At 35.2% G+C, this 23,724-nt stretch overlaps 2 protein-coding genes across 2 annotated transcripts in view; both read right to left on the minus strand.

Annotated features, from left to right (window-relative positions):
• Nucleotides 1–342: 342 nt before the first annotated feature.
• Nucleotides 343–11,754, minus strand: LOC107570220 (thrombospondin type-1 domain-containing protein 4-like). The gene is made up of 9 exons (XM_016256427.1): nt 11,226–11,754; nt 8,799–8,982; nt 6,634–6,809; nt 6,185–6,296; nt 5,019–5,186; nt 4,405–4,534; nt 2,185–2,398; nt 610–783; nt 343–534 (listed from the first exon to the last, which is right to left on the minus strand). The coding sequence occupies exons 1-9, from the start codon at nt 11,373–11,375 to the stop codon at nt 343–345; spliced, it is 1,500 nt and encodes a 499-aa protein (XP_016111913.1). The 5' UTR covers nt 11,376–11,754.
• Nucleotides 11,755–19,721: 7,967 nt separating this feature from the next.
• LOC107570228 (zinc finger CCHC domain-containing protein 7) overlaps nt 19,722–23,724 on the minus strand; it is a 51,339-nt gene continuing 47,336 nt past the window's right edge. Inside the window, exons 7-9 of the mRNA XM_016256435.1 lie at nt 22,445–22,540; nt 20,786–20,903; nt 19,722–20,692 (exon numbers count right to left, since the gene is read on the minus strand). Of these exons, the coding sequence (XP_016111921.1) occupies nt 20,115–20,692; nt 20,786–20,903; nt 22,445–22,540 (792 nt within the window). The 3' untranslated portion in view covers nt 19,722–20,114. The remainder of the gene's footprint in view (nt 20,693–20,785; nt 20,904–22,444; nt 22,541–23,724) is intronic.

Raw genomic sequence — 23,724 nt, forward strand, 5'->3', positions numbered from 1 at the left:
ACAGTGCTCTCTTCCACCTTCAATACCACGACTGAGGTGCCCTTGAGCAAGGCACCGAACCCCCATCTGCTCCCCGGGCGCTGCAGCATAAATGGCTGCCCACTGCTCCGGGTGTGTGTTCACTGCTGTGTGTGTGCACTTAGGATGGGTTAAATGCAGAGCACTAATTCCGAGTATGGGTCACCATACTTGGCCACATGTCACTTCACTTTTTTTTATTGTATAAAGCGCTATGCCAGATTTACAAGCAATTTTAAAAAGGCTGGTAATTTTTGACCGGGAACACCAAATTAGGTATTTTCAACACAGCCCAAGGGTTAAAAAAATACAGTATTTGACTTTTCAGCATTCACGCACCTGCCCCCATGGTCCTGTGTACCATTCCAGTCGCTGTGTGCAGGGTCCCAGGTCACACGGCATGAGCTCGTCAGGTTTATCCTCATCATCGCAGTTGTCCAGTGGCAGTGAGTTGGTCTGACTCATCATGCACACCACTGACCGGCTGCGTCTTCCTTCCGCACAGTCTGCAGAACACTGCGGAGAGACAAAAAACAACTATTTTAGAAGTGCAACTGCAAAATAGCAAAGATAAGAGTACAGATTTCTCACCCTGTCGCTCCAGAGAGAGTAGAACCAGCTGCTGGCACACACGCCTTTGTCACAGTTCTGCAGGTCCTGTGGGCGAAGGGCCATGTTGCATTCCTCATCAGAAACAATGTCACCCAGGTTATCCACACACACAACCTCTCTTCTGCGCTGACCTACTCCACATGGCACTGAGCACTGAGAGAGAGAGAGAGAGAGAGAGAGAGAGGTTTAACTGGAACCAGTGTTTTCTCTGAGCACTTTATATTGATGGCTGTTTATCTGATGCACACATTTACTACCCTTCAAAAGTTTAGAGTCGGTAAGAGTTTCTGATGTTTTGGAAAGTCCTGTCACCAAGGCTGCATTCATTTCAGCAAGAAATACAGTAAAAACACTAATAATGCTAAATAGTACAATCTAAATAACTGTTTTGTGTTTAATACATTCATAAAATGTATATCATATTTTTAATAAAATAATTTAATATATTTTAAAAGTTATTTTACTCATGTGATGGCAAAGCTGAATTTTCAGCATCATTACTCCAGTCTTCAGTGTCACGTGATCCTTCAGAAATCATTGCTGCTCAAGAAACATTTCTGATTATCAATGTTGAAAATAGCTGTGCCGTTTAAAATTTTTGTGAAAATTATGATTTTTTGGAACCAGTGTTTTCTCTGAGCACTTTATATTGATGGCTGTTTATCTGATGCACATATTTACTACCCTTCAAAAGTTTAGAGTCGGTAAGAGTTTCTGATGTTTTGGAAAGTCCTGTCACCAAGGCTGCATTCATTTCAGCAAGAAATACAGTAAAAACACTAATAATGCTAAATAGTACAATCTAAATAACTGTTTTGTTTAATACATTCATAAAATGTATATCATATTTTTAATAAAATAATTTAATATATTTTAAAAGTTATTTTACTCATGTGATGGCAAAGCTGAATTTTCAGCATCATTACTCCAGTCTTCAGTGTCACGTGATCCTTCAGAAATCATTGCTGCTCAAGAAACATTTCTGATTATCAATGTTGAAAATAGCTGTGCCGTTTAAAATTTTTGTGAAAATTATGATTTTTTTTCTGTCAATATTTTTTTTCTGATAAACAAAGTTCAAAGGAACAGTATTTATTTAAATTATAATTTTTGAATCAATGAATTTTATTTTTAAATAAAAAAATGTAATGACATTTAATTTAATGCATTGCTGCTGGTAAGATGAGCCACCATCTGTTTCTAGGAATTTTTGTGAACAGTTTTTGTCATATGACCATACAGTGACCCCAAGAAATATTTTACTTATGCCATATTTAAATTTACCTAATGCAATGAAATAAATCTATTTTTGTAAAGTTTTAAAGTGTACATATGCTTAGAAACTATATATTCAGAAAGCACCCTTCATATCTATCAGTTTTTTTTTTATTTCAGTAATTTTAGTACTTACAACTTAAACATATTTTATATCAATTAGTTGCCAAGGCAAGTTTTATACAGTATGTTACAGATGCTTTCTGTTTATTCCAGGTGATAGAAGATGTCATAATTATGAATATTAATCTCATCTTACACTCAGACGCATTCACACACCTCTGTCCAGTCTGAGCGGATCTGCCACTCACTGCAGATCTTGAGCTGGCACACGGTGGTCGTCTCGGGCATGTCTGTGTTATCGCAGAGGCTGGTTGCCACGACGACTGTGCTATTGCCATGGTGTCCTTGCGTCTGCTGGCAAATCACCTGACGATACTGAAACCCTGGACCACAGGTCTTACTGCACTCAGACCACTCTCCAACATCCCAGCTACACACACACACACACAAACACACACATACACTGACTGAAGTACAACTGCTTGGTTTGAGTCACATGTGCTTCTTATTTGCCCCATTTGGAAAGCAACCACTCTAGACGTTTATACCTCCTCAGCCCATATGGAGAGTTTTGAGATGTTTTAAGATGCGCAGGCATGTATGTCTGCTTGTTATGTGTTTTATTCAAATTGACCCTTACAAAAAAAGATTTGTTCATTCAACTGTTATTCAAGTTTTACATTAAAGCTAACATACTAAAGCACATGTAAAGTACTTGATTATAATTTGAACTGTAGTGTGTTATTTGATATTACATTTACAGTCAATATGTATTCAATCACTACTACATCTATTAAATTACAAATATATTTTAATACATGACATACAAGTTTCAACAGAAATGACATTCAAGAATATTTTAGTTTATCATAAATGCCTGACAGTACAGTTTAACAGAAGTAATAATTAAATATAAAAGATGTGCTTAAGTCTTAAGTTGGTCAAAAAAGCACTAATTGCATTTAACATAATTTTAAACAATAATACATTTTCATTTAATTGCAATTAACATCCAGTTAATTGTCTAAAAACATTACATTCCGTTCACACTTCAGTATATTCTTTTAAAGTGCTTTATTTCAAAAATAACAAGTACTATTTTTAAAAGTATGCTGCAGTGAACTTCTTTTTTTACAAGAGTCCTCAAGCATGCATACTATATTATAAAATACATGTTCAAATTTATAGTAACAATTCAGTTTTGGGGGGTGAAATAGCTAGAGTAAAACAAGAGTAAAAAGTACATGGATGGAACTTAAACCTAAATTTAATAAAAAATAGTAAACTACATTATGATGTTAAGTTCACTTGCAGTATATAAACTTTTAAACAAGTAGTTTATTGACAGCGCTTACATTAACTACACAGTTGGTTAGGAGTATATAACTAGTAAACTAACAGTACACCTAAGTTCACTTGTAGTATACTGTAGTTCACAATATACAGTAGCTGCTCAAACTAGTTTACTACTATTACACTTAAAAGTATACTTTTATAAACTAAATGCTGGTTCAATTTAGTTCCAAGAAATATACAAGTATACTACTAGTACATTAATATTAGTGTGCTTACTACATTATTATGTTTATAGTATAAAATATGTATATGTATTTGAACTTCTTATAAATTTCCATATATTTGAATTACACAGTTTTAACATAAACTAATAAACGAAACAGGTAAGAAACAGGCAAGGATTCCTGAACTTAAAAAAAAAAAGAAGTTTATTATTATTTGCATCTATTTGATTTTATTTCGATTATCACACTTTCTAAATTACATTATTAAACTTGCTTAAAATCAGCATAAATCTGTTCATCGTGAAAACAATTACATTTATTCAGTTAAAATATTATAAAATATAACAAGAAATATTCAGTTAGATCAAATTTTTAAGATTGAAAGAAACTGGGTTTATTGATGAAAAATACATAAACCTGGTTATTGTGTTTTTAAAACACATTCAATTTATTAGCATCATTACAGAAATTTAACCTGTTTCTTACATGTTTCATTAATGCATGACTGACAAATATGCATCACATTAAGTTTATAGACCTATATAATTTTTGAGTGTACATAAAGTATTCTTAGAAAATGTGGCCCTGTCTGTGAAATCCAGGCTAAAGTCTCAAAATCGAATTATGAGATAACAAGCATTAAAGTTTGATTTCAACCATTAATTCCACTATGATATCAATCTGTGACATGGGCTTACTCAGTCAATATTAAAGATATAAAGGTTATATTTTCACAGAATGTTTATGAAAGATGATTTTATGTAGAAAACAGTCAATCACAATAAAATGACTTTAGCTGGGTTTTTACAGGCAGGGTCACAAATATACTTTAACTGTACTGAAGTTAAAGTGAAAAAGTGAGCTAGAAGTAAATGCTTTTAGAGTCTGCTGTAAAAGCCTGTGTATGTTCACTCACAAGGTCGGGCAAGGCTGCGATTGACACTCTTCTACCTGAGGGCCAGGATGACTGGAGTAGCTACAGAGATCCCCTCGTACAGTAGTTTGAGTAGCTCTTTCCACACAGCCGAACAGAACCTGATGACTGCCTGATACACACACACACACACACACACACACACACACACATCAGACAAACAGATTAAACAGAGACGGACAGGAAGACATAACATTGTCATTGTGATGTCTTACAAGTACAGTGTCTGCTGCTAAGAGAATACCAATCTGTTTTGCTTTTATTTGCAGACATAAAAGTATGGTTCCTCTGGTTTTGATTTAGATTTTAAACAGTGAGGACATTATGAAACCTCTGCAATGGCCTGGAATGCATGAATGTTGTGTGTGTGTCACTATCTTATAATACAGAACACCATTCATCAGACACAGCAATGTGTTTACATGTCTCAGGGCCAGAAATACTAACAATTATTTTCTATTTCTGTCTTGAACATATTCTAGGGATCTTTTAACAGCTCACTTAGTTTACCCAGACCGAATTAAACCGGAAGAAAGAACCACGAACACGCAATGCAAGGTTTTGATACATAATGTAAGCACTAATAACTGAAGTACCTGTTCCACAGGTAGCACTGCAGGGTGTTGTTGTCATGGCAACCCAGCTGTACAGAGGAACTGGTTCAGGGGTTATAGGGTCCGATGGAACTTGGTTAGGATGAGAGCTGCTCAGTGAGTTTTCACCGTCGCTATTCTCAGGATCAGGAAATATTCCATGACTCTCTGCTGGAGGATGAGAGAGAGAGAGGAAAAGGGAGAGACAGAAAGAAATTGAGGGATGGTTGCGTAAGATTTTACAATACGTGCAAGAAAAAAAGGTAAAACATTTCAGCACATACAGTACATTTCCCTATTACCTCGAAAATATCACTTTTTAAAAAAATTAATAAAAAACAGAAACATTCTGTTAATCATTCCCTAACATGTCATTGGAAGGTGAAGTGAACGTTAGCTAAACAGAACAGAAATGGTCATATTAATCTACATTCTTCTGGTTACTTTTTGGAATTTTGTTGATACTTTTTAGAATACATAATCATTCAAAAGTTTAGAGTCTGTAATATTTTTTTATATTTATGTCTCTTATGTTCACCAAGGCTGCATTTAGTTGAGCAAAAATACAGTAAAAACAGTAATATTGTGAAATATTATTGCAATTTAAAATAACTATTTTCTATTTCAATATATTAAAAAAATTTCAGCAGCATTACGCCAGTCTTCAGTGTCACATGATCCTTCAGAAATCATTCTAATATGCTGATTTGGTGCTGAAGAAACATTTTTTTTTATTATTATTATGTTAAAAATTAGAAATTGTAATAGTTTTATGGGAACAGGGATACATTTTTCCAGAATTCATGGTTGAAAATAAGTTCAAATGAACAGGATTTATTTGAAAAAGATTAATTTAATAGTCTTTACTATTAAATTATATATATTTTAAACACAGGCTTGATTCCAAACTTTTGACCACATTGACATTTATAGTATTTTACTATAAAACTATGTATGAAAGTACTATGTATAGATGTACAATAACAGACTATGGAAGTCAATGGCTACAAGCAAACGTTTGGTTACCAGCATTATTCACAATACCTTCTTTTGTGTTTAGCAGAAGAAACTTGAAACAAAGAAAGTTGTTTGGAACAACTTGAGGGTGAGGAAATTATGTCAGAATTATGTCATTTTTGGATGAACTATCCCTTTAAAGAAAAACTTACCCAGAGGAAGTACACTAGAGAAAGAATATGCATCTGAATGATTGTCGGTGATGGGGTCTTTGGGTAGAATGTATTCATAATACACTGCTGGATTGGGTTGCTGATAAATCACCTGAAAAATATGAAGTTTAAAACTAAAAATCCACACACTATTCATATGGACTTCATCAGAAGCTAATGTTATCATAAGAATATATATACTTCCTAACACAATACATCACACTGTAAAAAAAAGGTTCTTGACATTATCCGTTAAGTTTAGGGGTTTAACCCTAAAACACAACATATTGCAATGTGTAATTCAGAATAGGTGTATGAAAAATCAATACAAAAACACCTTCATATATTAACACAGTACATCTATAAGTGCAGCCACACTAAACCACATTCTATTTGTATCTTTAGTCAAGGCAGTTTTGTGATGTCATACAGTAGGAGTGGTCTCTCACAAAGAGATGCAGCTCTTGATTGGTTGGGCCAGGAGCAGTGATGGATTCTCCCGCTCTGCTGCGTATCTCATTGGGCCGTTTGTATGTGAGCTGAGTAGCCGCGGCGTAGAACTGTCCTGGCCTGTCGATCACCCAATCACCGTTTATCACTGACTCACCAGTCGCTGTCCTGAGAGCTTGAAGAAACAGGAGGGGAAAGATGATGGATGGAAGGTGGACACCTGGTGGTTCCATACCACATATTAACCCTACTGGAAACACCAGGCCACACCAGCTGGTGTCTGGAATGTGGTAGCTGTTATTCTGCTAGTACAAAGTGCTCTGCCCGCTTGGACCAGCTAGAAACCATATACAGTAAAACCAGCTATATCTTAAGATATGGCACTCTGAAGAATAAAGTTGTTGTTTTTTTTAATAAATGAACAGTGGAAGGAGGTGCTTATTGCTTAAACCTTCAGGATGAAACGAAATATTTTAGGAGATGTTTTTTCTATTACATTTTATATTCAGTTTGAAAAAAAAGGGGTAAAATCACACTGATTTGTGTGATTTCGTTTTTATTTTCTACCAACAAACATATTCAGATTTTTTTTTTTTTTATTGTGTAATAACATGTAACAATATTGCAGATTTAGTCTAAGTTAAGCTGAACTGGAACCAAATGTTGATTGGTACACTTAGAATTTTGGGTGCATGGTAAATACATTTTTTTTAAAGAAATTAATATTTTTATTCAGCAAGGATTCATTTAACTGATCAAGAGTGACATTTATAATGTTACAAAATATCTATTTTACATAAATGCAGCTTAATATACTGTATATCAAGGTTTAATGTTCCAACTGTTTTCAACATTGAAATGTTTCTCGAGCAGCAAATCAGCATATCAGAATAATTTCTGAAGGATCATGTGACGCAGAAGACTGGAGTAATGATGCTGAAAATTCAGCTTTGACATCACAAGCATAGGAACGGTTATTTTACATTGTAATGATATTTCACAATATTACTTTTTTTTTTTACAGTTTTACAGTTTACAGTTTTTTGTTTGTTTGTTTTTTGAGCATTGGTGATTTTTTTTTTCAAAAACAATCAAAATCAATGCGACCCCAAACTTCTGAATGGTAGTGTACATTATTTGTTTGACAATTTTATCCTATACTCTCATAACAGTGTTGAACGGCTGCGAACAACAAATGCAGTCAATAGTAAAATTTGTGTAAAAAATTGGTTCTCAGAGTATATTTTATGTCTTGAATGCTTAATGGGACACTAAATTGTACCCTATTTGAGGAACGTGCCATCATAATGATCCTGAAGTAAATAAAAAAAAAGAAGAGCTAGCAGGAATTCAGCTCAATTACCTAAGTAGTTCCTGGTCTTCTGTGTTTCCTGTAATATTGTGTAATAACATGTAACAATATTGCAGATTTAGTCTAAGTTAAGCTGAACTGGAACCAAATGTTGATTGGTACACTTAGAATTTTGGGTGCATGGTAAATACATTTTTTTTTTAAGAAATTAATATTTTTATTCAGCAAGGATTCATTTAACTGATCAAGAGTGACATTTATAATGTTACAAAATATCTATTTTACATAAATGCAGCTTAATATACTGTATATCAAGGTTTAATGTTCCAACTGTTTTCAACATTGAAATGTTTCTCGAGCAGCAAATCAGCATATCAGAATAATTTCTGAAGGATCATGTGACGCAGAAGACTGGAGTAATGATGCTGAAAATTCAGCTTTGACATCACAAGCATAGGAACGGTTATTTTACATTGTAATGATATTTCACAATATTACTTTTTTTTTTTACAGTTTTACAGTTTACAGTTTTTTGTTTGTTTGTTTTTTGAGCATTGGTGATTTTTTTTTTCAAAAACAATCAAAATCAATGCGACCCCAAACTTCTGAATGGTAGTGTACATTATTTGTTTGACAATTTTATCCTATACTCTCATAACAGTGTTGAACGGCTGCGAACAACAAATGCAGTCAATAGTAAAATTTGTGTAAAAAATTGGTTCTCAGAGTATATTTTATGTCTTGAATGCTTAATGGGACACTAAATTGTACCCTATTTGAGGAACGTGCCATCATAATGATCCTGAAGTAAATAAAAAAAAAGAAGAGCTAGCAGGAATTCAGCTCAATTACCTAAGTAGTTCCTGGTCTTCTGTGTTTCCTGTAATTTGATTCGTTGAGCTCCAGCGGGAATGTCCAGGATCTTGTGGTAGCCAACAGACAGCACGGAAAGAACGAGTGTCCCACTGAACAGCTCACACGAGCTCCCATCCCCTGCACACACACCGCAAACATCCACCTGGAAACCCTCACAACCCTGCACAATAACAACACACACACACACACACACACACATCCAGAGCAGATTCAGCCCTGAGTAATGACTCTTTCACCACACAGATGAAGACAGGGATTTGACCACTTTAAATCGGAGACTATATGGGCAGGCGTGTTTGCTTGAGATCTTATTAACAAAAAGATTAAAATCAAAATTGAACGGCTAAGATGATTAGATTTCAGAAAATTAATCAACATTGGCTGTCTTATCTGGCAAGAGTTAATCAAAAAAAGCAAACACATGCAGCTCTTCAAGAGGACACTGCTGTCTTCCACTCAAAACACACTCACATCTGGCTCAAACCGAGCTGTATATTTGACTGTATATTTAAAAAGGCTTTCAATCATTTATAATTTATATTAAAATGAGACTGAAAGCACATGAGTGCATATGCTCTGATTCATATTTCATTAAAACATTATATGACTCAGCACTCAGTAAATGAGCATGTAAACACTGAAGCCAATATTCACCCACACCTGCAGATGAATACAGAAAAAACACATCGATGAGGAGAGAGATTGTTTGTGTTTGAGATTTACAGATCTGGAAACACTGCTACTATAATCGAAGTTGTTTCCTAAAACATTTTTCATTCAAAGCATCATCAGTCTCTCTTAGCATAACACTGTAATGAGAAACACACACACACACACACACACACACTTCATGGTCAGACAGGGGCCAGATTGTTTCATGATTCAAACTTACTCACACCGCAAGCCATCAAATGCAAATTTCAATCTGTAAACAACTGTTTCTATTGCTAGTTCAAAGAAATCCATAAGAACTGGGATTGATTAGGACTATGAAAACACACACACACACACACACACACACACACACCTTGTCTGTTTGTCAGACTTACAATAAGAAACAGGTTTGGTTTTAAGAATGCAATACTAGACAGACTGGAAAAATTCTGTTTCTTAACACCAAAACACACACGTACAAATATACATGCTTGTTTTTCTATCAAGGTTGGGATTTTCCAGTGACTCTTTTTGTTTTTATTTTGAGTTCATGATGTTTTCTATCCCCTAACCCTCATATAAACCTTTCAGCATTTTTTTTTACAATGTTATTAATACGTTATTTAGTATGTTTATTAAGCCATTTTCCTCGTGGGGACCTTTGGCTGATCCCCACAACGGAGGTGATTTTGGGTTTTGCTATTCCTGTGGGGACATTTGGTCCCCACAATGCAGACAAAATCTGACCTCAGAGCCCCGCACACATCCGTCCACAGCAGTTAGTTTTGCAATGTTTTATCCCCCAGCTGATCTTTACAAGAGCCATTAATGTGTCCTGTAGTGTTTACTACAGTCTGTGATCTACTCACATTACATTATCACAATGATGACTCAATAGGTTAAGAATTAAAAAGTGAATATTTAAGACCAATCCAACATGCATAATAAATACTATATATTTTATTTATTTATTTTTTTGCTTTTTGGGGATTTTCTATGCACTGCATAAGGAGTAATCTGAAGTAACTTTATAGGAACTTCATATTATAGATATTGAATATAAAAAAAAAATTCACTAACATTTTTACAGGTATACTAGATATTTATGTAGATTTCTACATATTAAAAATATTTGTACTTTTTTAAACTCATTTAGAAATGTAAACAGTTAATACACTAACTGTAAGAGACAGTATTTTTTTCACAACTGATTTTTTTTGTGCAAACTCTTGTACAATGTATTTCTTTTTTTTTAATGACTACTCTGTACTTTGTAAAGTGTTTGTTACTGTAACAGCAACCATTTTCAACCTTTTGAAAAATCATTTTAAAAATCATCACAGTCTGGAATGTACTGTCTGGAAATAAACTTTTTGAAAATGGCAATACAGTGTTGTACTGTACCTGGACATTTCTATATTTGATCAAGTCATGTCATGTATGTCGATTTTTAAATATATGTATACGTATATATTAATATGTATTTATATATATATATATATATATATAATACGTAATTTAAAGTAACTTTATAGGAACTTTATACTATAGATACTGAATATTTTTTACTTTTAGAAATGTTTACAAGTATACTGCATATTTATGTATACATATTAATGTATTCTAATTAGGTTGCTCTCAAACATACTACTGAAATCTTGTTCTGGGTAAGCATGGTTTGCCTAGAGTCATTTGCATGCATTCCAGTTCTGCCGCCTAGCATCATTTGTCATTCTCTGCGGTTCTTACCTCTCCAGGGCCACTGCTGGAGTCGTTGTCCCAGGGAACAGGCTCTGTGGGTGGGCACAGGAGGGAGAGCAGGAGGCTCATCCGGAGGAAATGCTGGATGAGTCTCCACTGGTGTCCGCTCCAGGTCAGCAGTTGCATCCCACAAGCCATGAGCAGATAAAGACAGTTAATATGTGTGTAAATGTGTGTGCATGTCCTGTTCTAATAAGAAGTACTGCAGTGGTGCCGTCTCTGAATGGAGATGTGTGTTTGTGTGAGAGAATGTGAAAGGGGATTTCTCTCTTTGGTATTTAAGTGTGTGTGTGTGTGTGTGTGTGTGTGTGTGTGTGTGTGTGTGTGTGTCTCTCACCCCCAGACAGCGAGTCATATACACACTGGCACACATCTCCCTCCTCTCCTCTCTCCCCTTTTTTCACTTTCTCTTTTCTCTTTCCACTCACCCCATTTTTTTGTTCTTTCATAAGCAGCAAGAATTCCTTCCAAGAAATCTCTCTGTGAGAGAAGCTGTAAAATGCTTAGAATTACAATCACTTTCTGATGGACAGACACAGTCTCTCTGTGTTTCTTTCGAACACTCAGAGAGGCTTATTCTGACCTAACCAGAACCAAATCAGAGAATTAGAGCAAAAACCTCTTTCTCTCTCTCTCTCTCTAAAACCCACTAAAAGAGAAAAACAAATGTAAAACAGGCCCAATCTGTAATGCAGTCCCCAGCCTTCTCTTTGCATACTTGAGTGTGTCTTGTGGTGTGTAATTTTGTAGTAATGAGGGTGTATGTCACACTTGTGTCCAGATGGTGTGTGTGTGTGTGTTTTTCTATGACCTGCACACCTTCTGGAGGTCCAATGATCTTCACCTCGTCAAACGGTAGAGGAAAGGAGAATATCAAGACATCAGACTTAAAAGGTAAAACAGAAAAAGCATTCAGAAGTCCTGCACTGAAACATTTGGTCAGTTTTGTTCACAGAAAATATTTTCACGCACAAACTACTGGAGCGCAGACAGACACGCAAAGGAATGTTTCTTGTGGCAGTGGTTTTGTGTTTCTTTATTCCAGGTCAATAATGCAAAGCGACTTACAGTTTTTCTTCATTGCAAACACATTCAAATTGTGATTCTATTAGCATACAAGACCAGAGCATTACTTTAGCTCTCCAAACAAAGACACATTCTTGGATCATTTAAACTCTAATCACCTGTTTTCACACATGTTCCAATTTATTCAATGTTTCTGGAGAAGTATTCACAAAAATGTCCTCATGAAGCACAGATTTAACCATGATCTTATTTAGGAGTCCCAATTAAGGACTCAATATAATTCACCCAGGATGCGTCAGTTAACACACACATGCACAATTGTTCAAATAAAAATCAAATCACAGGATGAATAAATAGGGATACAGGTGAGTCGTTTTTATATATAGAGTCGTGTATATATATAGATATATGAAGAGTTCAGATGCAAAAGCCTCTAAGTGCCATCTGAAATGTACATGTCCTTTTCTGTGCCATTAAAGTGAAATAAATGAACATAAATATAGGAGCCTGATAAAAATGCTCATTTTAGATGAAAATTTCAGATGGCACTTAGAGGCTTTTGCATCTGAACTCTTCATATATATACTTAAGTGCATACTGAATGCAATGCAATGTTTTGGAATACTTAAATGCACGTTAATTGCAATTAAATCTTATCTCTGTTTATTTTTTGTTATATACATATACAAATCTTGAATCTTAAATGAACATGTAGTATAGTTTAAATGTATATTAAATGCAATTAACTGAGTGCTTTTTTGAACCGCTTAAGTATGACTTACATCTTCATAATTACTTATATGTTTGAAATGTGGTTAAAACAACTGTATATATGTTTTTACCTTGAAAGCGGACTGCTGCTTTACGACAGCAACAAATGTACGTGTACAGCTATCCACTGTAATTATGACAGAACACAAAACTACATACAGTACAGCTGCTTTCGACTGAAACTTATACGTCATCTATTTAAATATGTTTGTAATATTGTGATGATGAAGTTGCAGTTTAGTGACTGAGTATTTTTTAGTGTTTGCTCATCTGAAATACGTCTATAGGACGTTTCCTATCTGATGTCAAATAGACGTTTAGAAGATGTCTTTAAGATGTTTATGATTTAGAATGTATGTAAAACTGACATCTAATAGACATCTATCAGATGTTTGTACACAGCAGATGCTTTCCAGATGAAGAGATCTTTAACAGTGCTATCTGGGTAGTTAAAATTATAATTAATAGCCGACTAATAGTGCTTTACTTTGTTAGTCAAGTAATCAAAATATTTGAACTTCTTCAAAGCATGACAAAGGGTTATAAATGTGCGACTTAAAATGTGCTTTAAAGTAAAACTTTCAATTTGCCATTACAAGGTGCTCCACTTAAGCTGCCTTTTATTGCATTAATATTATATTATCTGCGAGTACAGGTGCACATTAAATACAGTTAAGTGCACTTCTTTTTAACGAGGGAAATGTGGATTAATCCATGCATTTGTTGGGTTTTATGTTCGCTAGACCATTTTGGAGTCATAACAGTCATCTCAAGCCAAAGCTTGGTTTTTATTGAAGATAATCTGATATTGAGTTACAGTACGTAAGTTTGAAATAGAAGATTGAGGTTTTTACAAAAGAAAGTGAAAGAGAGAATGCATTATATACTCGGGATGAAAAAAACACTAAAATAATATAGTAAAAAAAACTGGGACTGAGTCTGATTTAAGACCAAGCATAATTTGTCTAAAGTCAAATCATCTTAAGTTAAAAACTCCACTTACTGGCAGTGAAATTTACTCAGTCCCCTTTTTATTAGATCTGCTTAGACTGAGTGACCACCACTGATGTTGTTAGCCATTTTCTGCAATGAGAGCTCTCTATGAAAATTAAGTTTTGCCTGGAAGCTACAGTATGAAGCACTGGTTGAGGAGGAAGGAGGGTTATAGTGGGGCTTTACACTGATTTACAAGCATAAAATGGACACATTCCCAATCCGCACACTGTCGACTACACACCTGTTGCAGTGCAGTGATTTAGATGACGTGCATCCGTACATGTTTATGATTGTGGATTGTGTGTTACATGGTTAATAGTCACATTTGCTTATCTTTCTGGATGGTAAACAGAGAGAAATGCATTCCGCGACTGCTTAGAGGAAATATCCAAGTCACAATAAAAATGCAGACAAGGCTCTGACAGCCTTCGCAGACAGTTCTTTAAGACACAGAAACAGAGAGCTGGAAACTCGACAGAGACTCATCCAAAAGTACATGGATTTGGAGAGGAATGTCAGTACTAAGCATACTTAATAACAGCTCTGAGCCCTGCATTCTACATGCCCGCTGTGGATTAGTATGGACAGTAAATAACATAATAACAGTGGATGTCTCCCAAGTGCACTAAATCAAACAACCCGAATCTAAAGGTGGAATGACTCTGTTGAGAGGATGCAGTTGCAAAATACAAACACAGCACTGTCAATAGAGAGAGCAGGGGAACACCAACAAGTGAATTTCCATGACTTTTTAGAAAGATTTTAATTTATTATATTAGTGTCCAAACATCTCCAATAAGACCCTGAACAGACAGACGAGACTGATGGTATCTCACTGGCTTGAGGGCGAGTTTTACTCTACACAAGCACTCACAAAGAGCAAGGTCTAGCCAATGAAATACTTCAGAGAGGAGCAGAAAAAAAATACTGTATTTCTATGATATATCCAGGCATGGAAATCAAAACTGTAATATGTTATTTTCAGGTTTTCCATGGCTGTGGGAACCCTGTAACTCAGTCTCGTTCCCACTGTACAAATATTCATATTTCCCTAGTATGCAAAATGCAGTGTCAAACACTAGAAGGATGTGGAGTATGCAGTATTTATAGAAAGCAATATCTGGATAACCTATATGGAATAGTTCACTCAAAAATTTAAATTTGCTGAAATAATTGCTGAAAAGATGAGTTTGTTTCTTCATCAGAACAGATTTGGAGAAAAGTAGCATTCCATCACTTTCTCACCAATGGATCCTCTGCAGTGAATGGGTGCCGTCAGAATGAGAGTCCAAACAGCTGATAAAAACATCACAGTAATCCACACCACTCCAGTCCATCAGTTAATGACTTGTGAAGAGAAAAGGTGTGTGTTTGTAAGAAACAGATGAATTATTAAGATGTTTTTAACTTCAAACCACTGCCCGTTTTTTTATCAGCTGTTTGGACTCTCATTCTGACGGCACCCATTCACTGCAAAGGATCCAATGGTGAGAAAGTGATGTAAGAAATTTCTCAAAATCTGTTACCATGAAGAAACCAACTCAACTACATCTTGGATGACATGAGGGTGAGTACATTTTCAGCAAATTTTCATGTTTGGTCGAGCTATATCTTGAAGTGTGCAGCCACAGCAGCAAAATGCAAAGAACTGGGAGTTCAGTTTTCTTTTGCATGTGCTATAGACACTATGAAAGTTGTTCCTAATGGTTAAATAACACCCGAGTGAATTATTTTTGCGGTTATTGGTACATCACATGTCAAAGACCTTGTACTGACACAAGCTGATAAAAAATATATATATCCCAAAAAATTAAACTAAATGCTGAACAGATCGCACTCAAACTTGACTAGACGTCTGATTTCACTTGGGTGCATTAAAAACCAAGGCCTTCGTTTTATATGTATTCCTTTACTAGGCAGTGAAAACGTAAAATGTTGACATGATCAGTGTGATTTAAGACTTTAATGCAAGTGCAGTAAAACTAGAGACAAAACTAGAGAAGTATTGTTGTTAACTAAAACTATTAAAAATGGTTTGTGATAATTGAAATAAAATATTAGATGAAAAATACTAAAACTACTAAAACTTATATTAAATAATTGTATTCTTAAAATCTATTAAAAAGTAATAAAAATGGCTAAAAAATAACAAATTAAGAATGACTCAAACTTAAACTAAAATTAAAATGCATACTGAAATAAAAATAATAAAAGCTCATTCAAAACATTAATGAATACTATAATAATAGTATATAAATAATACTAAAATAACACTGCTACAGAAATGTTTGAGGATATCAATTACATTTTCAGTTCAAACCAAAACTTTTTTTTTTCTTTTTAAATCATATTCCATCTCTGTCATGGTTTCCATAAACTTGGCCATGCTCAGCATCGAGTGACTTTTTCTGGCAAGCAATCAGCACATATGCAGGGTCCATAAAAAAGTACCGTAAAAAACTCTAAACATCTATTTTAACCACAAACTCTTCCCATTTTTCATTATTTTATTACTTTCATGGGTTTAAAGCTATATTTATATGCTTTTGTAGCCTTTGGCCATTTATATATATAGCTTTTATTAAGCCCTAGTTGGTCTGCACTGAGAACTGGACTAATGAAAAAGACATGTCACATACAGAAATGGACCACAGTGGTGGAGGCAAGATTCAGATCTGCAGGAAAATTTAGTTTCAAGAGGAAGGAGTTCTTACTATCTTGACCAAAAACAGATTTTACGGGAAAATACCATCCTTGAAAGTAAAATGGTGATGAGCATGGTTTGTTAATTACACTTAAGTGAATGACTGTGAATGTTTTGAGGGCTGTATGTTGAGTCAAAGTGCTGGGAATGTGTTGTGGCCAACTATGCCAGTAAAAAGTGTACTCACTTCTAAAGAATTAGTCAGAATAAATCAGTGTGAGTGAGCTTGTGTGACTCCGTTTCAATAGTGACTATATGTTTCTTCACTCACATCGTACTGTATCACTCTTACACATCTCAGCCAAGCCTCGGGGGACTCTTGAGTTTACAAACTGTCTGCAAATCTTCAGGAAAAAAAATCTGATATTTCTTTCTGCATGTAAGCTGGACTGCCATGTTTAGTGTTGGATTTATATTTGGCTTAAGAAATCATCTCTCCTCTTTTACGGTTGAAAAACTTTTCAGGCAATAAAAGCCCGATGGCACACACTTTCACATAAATGTCCACACACACGGTCCTGCAGAGCAGAACAACATAACACGCATTCACAGAACAATTGAACAAATCTGGACTCTTCTGGAGCTCAAATATTGTTCTTAGCAAAAACACTACCCATGAAAGCGAAAAGAGGAATTGCATGGAATAAAAAGAAGGAATGTGGGATCTTAAAAAGTGAAAAATAGGGAAAGTGAAGGAAATGGCACTGGTTTAACCACTTAACCAGCTGGTTGCTGCCTGTCATTACTTTAAAGCTGAACAGCCCTAAACAACACCTGGAGCTCAAGAAGATAATCACGGGAGAGAGGTGAAAGGTGGAGCACATATTTTTTTGTCTGAAAGTAAGATTTCAGTTCAACAGACAGATTTTTTTAAATAAAGGAAATCACAGCCACACAGTTCAAGAGCATGGTTGCCAGTCCAATAAACAATAAGCTCATTTTGAATAACTTTACATAATATTGCCATTTCCTATTTTGCAGGGCTGCCAACTTTTGAGTTCAAGTTGGAGTGAAAATGTTTATATATATATATATATATATAAATTTTTTAATTCTATATATATATATACGTATATCATAAAATTATGTAAAATAACTGCAGCAATGCTGCAAATCTATTAACTTTTTACCACAACAAGAATAGCAATGTACAGTGAGAGAATTGCAAGATTTACTAGTAATTACTTTTATAAATAATTTCAACCGCATTTAAAAAAATATTTTGACATGAAAATTCTAATATTTTTCTATGAATCTATTAGTCTGCATTTACATTGCTTGAACATCTATTTTGAGAAATTATATTTTTCTCCCATTCGAAAATGAATCCCGCATCGTTGTCGACTCGTGAGAGCGTGAGAAAAGTCAATTGCGTGAGTTAGCAGCCCTGATTTTGATCCACCGACAATAACAGTTCTAAACGAAGTCAAAGCAGAACTTACTCGTTCAGCATCTCTGAGCAAAAGACCATAGTGTTGTTTCATTTCTGAATGAATTGGTGTTGTTTAAAGCGGTCATATACTGCAATTTAAATTTTTCCTTTCTCTTTGGAGTGTTACAAGCTCTTGGTGCATAAAGAAGATCTGTAAAGTTGCAAAGACTAAAGTCTAAAAATCCAAAGAGATATTCTTTATAAAAGTTAAGAGTCAGCCACGCCTACCTAAAACGGCTCGTTCTAACATGCCCCCACATGTCTACATCACTATGTGGGAAGATTTGCATAACGCCGCCCAAATGTTCACGCAAAGAAAGAAGGCATAACTTTTATTCTCGCTGTAGTATTGTTGCTGCCCCCATGTCGTGAAGACGCTGTGTGTTTCGTTGTGAAAGCGAAACTAAATTGTTTGGTCTTCCAAAAGAGGACGATATCCACTTCGTCATGCCTAGAGCTGATCCGTGCTGGTCACTAAGGGGATACTTCAACTTAGTGCTGTGGATCGCCGGCACATTTTATGGAGGACTGTTTCCTGATCCTGGGAGAGTAATGTTAGACTAAAATGCCGGCAGTTCTGACTCACGTGAGTACGTTTTCTTTTATCATTTGCCACTGATGATTCAAACGAGTTTTGGGCAGTGTAGAGTAGCACTTGCTGTTTGTCATTTCTCCGATCACAAATGCACACAGAGTTTTATGTTTACACGGCACGATGCAATGCAACGCAACGCGTAAAAAGACAGTATAAGTCATTATAATCAGTAATTATGTCCCCACTGGATGCAACAAATGCCTCGTTTATAATGGGTTTTAATGTTTTTGTGTCATCGCTCCGGCTGGGACAAGGCATCACAGTATGGTGAGGGGCATAACATTTCCATCTCACACTTGAGGTATTCGGCCAATCACAACCCACTGGATAGATGGCCAATCACAGCACACCTCGCTTTCTCAGATCGATGAGCTTTGTAAAAATCGATGCGTTTCAGAAAGGCGGGGCATAGAGGACAAACAATAATGTACAGTATGTGGAAAATAATGTGTTTTTTTAACTTTAAACCGCATAAACACATTTCATTACACCAAATACACAAAATAATGTTCTTTTTAGCAGCATCATATGACCCCTTTAAGGAATTGGTTGAGCGAATGATTGAAAGACTTACTGATTAAGACACTTGTCGCCACCTACTGGTGCATCAATGTAATATTAATGCACATCATGTTTGGAAAGCAAAAATAGACAAGCACAGAATGTGTATAATTCATTTTAGAAAAAACTGCAGAAATAATGACTGCTTTTAAACTGGTTTCCACTTTGGCCATTGGTTGGCCAAACAGATAGCCCCGCCCCCGAACTCAACCATTGGCTGTACTGGTGGGATTCTTAAAAAATAAATAAATAAATAAATAAAATACCAGAGGACAGGGTTTTGATGGTGCTACAGTCATGCTTTTCAGAAAATTAAGGCATATTAAGCCTGGATTTTACACTTTTTACCTTCAAATAAAACTGAATATTCATTTAAAAAAGATGTTTATACAAAAGCTCTCAAACAGATTATCAATACAAACAGACTTTAATTTAATCACGATGTTACAGAAGTCAGCATGTTCTACATAAAATAATAAACTCTACACACTCGTCATGAACAAGCAGGACACTTGCTTTTAAAATACCTTGATGTTTGCTAAATGTATTAATTTTTCCCCCAAAAAAATTATGTACTTTTTAACGTCAATTTAGTATATGAATATCATAATATAATGCAGTCAAGCACTGAGCAGTTTACTGAATTTGGGCTAGAGGGTCTGATTTGGACAACCCTAAAAAGCCCTAATACTGTACACAAAAGCATGTGAATGGAGGAAGATGGGCCAAAACCAACCCCCAGTAGACGGAGAATCACCTGACGTCCAATTCACACTATTTGCCTTTTTATCTTCATACCTTTCTTTGTTTAATCAGAAAAAGGTTTTCATCGGAGGGATACGCGGAAGAACCTTTTGTAGCTGTTTTTTGTCTCTTTCTCCATTTCCTCTCCTTTTTTGATATTTTATCCGTTTTCTTTTTATTGCTCTTTTCCAGTCCAAAGGGCTTATTCGGCGTCACATTGGCTTTGCGAGGTGATGAAAAAACTCTTGTCGTGTGGGGGCTCTTTTCACAGCCTCTAGGAAAGTCTGCGTCTTCATCTAAAACTATACCTTCAGATCGTGTTTTCTTTTTGGCTTCTTTCTGGCTTTGCTTTTGTGGTTTAAACCTGCTCTGAGGCGTGTGTTTGCCGTGGTTTCCTGGTGTTTGTGAGCTCTGCTTGAAATTCAAGTGTGTGTTCTGTTTGTGCGCTTGTGGGTGGTGTTTGGGTGTGTGTGCGATGCTTCTCTTCGGCGTGAGCTGGTTGTTGGTGTGAGTGTTGTGTGTGTATGGAGACTGTTTGTGGCTGGTTTTTTGTTTCTTTCTGGGCGGTTGGGGGGTATTTGTAAGGAAAGCTCCATCAGGTGAAATCAATCCGGCTTCCTGAAGTTCTGTAAGAGACACACGTCATTAAATCTTTAGGTCTCAATCTTTAGATCAGCCTTTATCAATTCAACTTATCAGAAAGAATCTATCTAACGAACCTTTGGCCTGCTTTTTAAGTCGATGATTCCGGCAATTCATGTCCTTTTTTGTGTCATAATAGGAAATAAATGGCAGGGTGGGATACGTCCCGTTATACATTCTCCTCTCAGTGCATTCCTGCAGAAAACACACACTTTAATCTCATAATCATGGTACAGTAATATTGTGAAATATTACAATTTAAAATAACTGTTTTCTGTTTGAATATATTTTAAAATATAATTTATTCCTGTGATGAATTTTCAGCATCATTACTCCAGTCTTCAGTGTCACATGATCCTTCAGAAATCATTCTAATATGCTGATTTACTGCTCAAGAAAAATTGTTAGTATTATCATCATTAGGGCCCTATGATTTCCCCGATGCGGAAAATGCGGATGGAATCGCAGAATCCAGTCATAAAGATGGAATTTACTGTATAACGCGGAATGTCATGGAATTTTTCCAAATTTTGGATGGATTAATGAAAACACTTGCAGTGTTTTCAGCGTCTGCCGCCTCAATATATGAGCACATGAACACATGAACAATCTCTAGAACTGCTCACTTTATGAGCATTTTACCATTCTTTTGAGAAAATCTATCATCATATCATAGACAAACAGAAACTTAAAGGTCTTCACGGCAACCCGTCAAAATAAAAGTTCGGTTTAACTTGAAAAAACTGTGACAGAAAATATTACTTAATGTAACAATAGTACTACTACTAATAATACAATTATTATTAAAACATCATTTTTAAGGAATATTTACCAGAAAAATTGTTTACCAGAAAAATGTAAATGCACAACACAATATTTTGGTGAAAAAAAAGAAATAAAATAATAATAAATTAGTTTTTTTTTTAATAAAATCAATTATTTAGAGATGCTTTTAATTACCACTAAAATGGAATCCAGAAAATTAATGGAAAACAGAATTTGGTAAAAAAAACTAAATTTGAGAATAGTTTTTTTTAATTAAATAAAACGTAATAATTAAATAAGTAAATAATTCACAGGGCCTTAAAAATGCATTTTAAAAAAACAACTTTTAATTAATTACTGTTAAGTTGTGCAAGTTTCATGATTTCAATTAATTAGACATGCTTTTTGATGAATAAAATGTCATTTAACCATTAAAACAGAGTCTAGAAAAGTCTGGAAAAACAGAATTTGAAAAAATAAATAAAACTGAATTTGGGAAAAATACAAACTGATTTCATAGGGCCCTACATTATCACTGCTGAAAACAGTTGCTTAATATTTTTGTGGAAACCATGATACAATTTTTTCTCTTTGTTTTTTGACAAACTGATTGTTCAAAAGAACAGCTTTTGTTTTTAAATAGATTTTTTTGTCATTTTCAAGCATCCTTGCTGAATAGAAGTATACAAAGCTATATAAAAAAATCCTGACCTCAACCTAGTGTATACAGCTGTACTTTATTTAGCATGTTGTGTATGAATATAGATTAATGGTTATAACTGTTTTCAGTATAACAAATAGAGCAGTTTGAAGTAACAAGGACCAACACAGCGGCCAATGAGGGGTTCTGATTTGTGTGTGTGTGTGTTTACAAATGTGGTTTTTAAAATGTTTTGCTGAGTGGTTGTTGCGGTTGTTATTCATTGCAGAAAGCATCCAGCAATCAGCAAAGATGAGGCTGATCCACTTACATGGCCGAAGTGTCCTTTCTTAGAGCAGTTGTAGCAGTAGGCAGGCTTCCTGCAGGAATTTGGATCACTGGGCTTGCGGAGGGGTCCATTAGTGGTCTACAGAGAAACAACAAGATACAGAGTTAGAAGCAGAAGGAGACTGAACACAAAAATCTTCAGAATGAGTTTGACTGCCACCTTTGAGCAAAATGCATAAAAAACATTCAATCTTATATTTGAAGTCTATAACAAGAAAAATAGTGAGCAGTGCCTTCATTAACACTCAGTACTGTACAATTTCAACAGTGGTTCTTAACCTTATTGACCCCAAGGCCCCCTGATTGTCACAATGATATTTAAAGGCCCCCAGTCCCATTTACACTTTGAAAACTTACTTTAATCTACAGACATGCCAGTTTTTTTTTTATAAATTTAAAATAGATTTAATTTTCAGGATTTAAAAATTCTTCAGCGATCCCATTTTTTAACCAATGAATTTACATTACTCTTCCAGTAATCCGTGATTTACTAATAACGATTTTTACAAATATTTTTACTCACAATAAAATATTTTACAGATAAAAAATAAAAGGTCATTACAAAAATGGCCATTATGTTAGACTTCATTAATTCACATGACTTTTCCTGGTATAGAAAACGCACTTTTAATTTGAGGTTTCCTTGTATATCCAGTGGGAACCCCAGTTCTTCAAATATCTTGAGTTTTTTGTTGTTTCAGCTTATTCTAAGCCCTCGAGGGCCCCTTGAAAGATTTCTGAGGAGCTCTAGTGGGCCCCGGTCCCCTGGTTGAGAACCACTTGTTTAAAGGAATAATTGACCTAAGAATGAACATTCTGTTATTATTTACTCCCAGTTTTTATCTTCTGTGGACCACAAAAAGAGAAGTTTAGTACAATGTTGCTCTTTTCCAACAATGGACCATTTTTATGATGCTTTAATGTGCATTTTTCACAGTCGCTGGTCACTTCAGGCTTTCATAGTGTGAAAAAGAGCAGCTTTGACATTCTATTAAACATCTTGTAGCAGGCTATACTCGTAACAGTAAAGGTTGATGTGCCCATTTGTATCAGAAGCATCTACTGTGTGACAAGTTAAAGCAGTAAGGTCAAGAAACCTCCAATTAGGGTGACATGAATTCAGCCGCAACCAATACCAGAAGACTCTCTAAACACACACAAGAATACAACTCTGCTCATGTCAGGTGTGTGAATGCACCTCGGCCCCTCAGCTGTGCCCTTTGTGTGCACGTATGCCAGCCGACTACCTGCGTTATATTACTC

Source organism: Sinocyclocheilus grahami, unplaced genomic scaffold, assembly GCF_001515645.1.
Source record: "Sinocyclocheilus grahami isolate Dianchi unplaced genomic scaffold, SAMN03320097.WGS_v1.1 scaffold1428.1, whole genome shotgun sequence".
NCBI classification, from domain to species: Eukaryota; Metazoa; Chordata; class Actinopteri; order Cypriniformes; family Cyprinidae; genus Sinocyclocheilus; species Sinocyclocheilus grahami.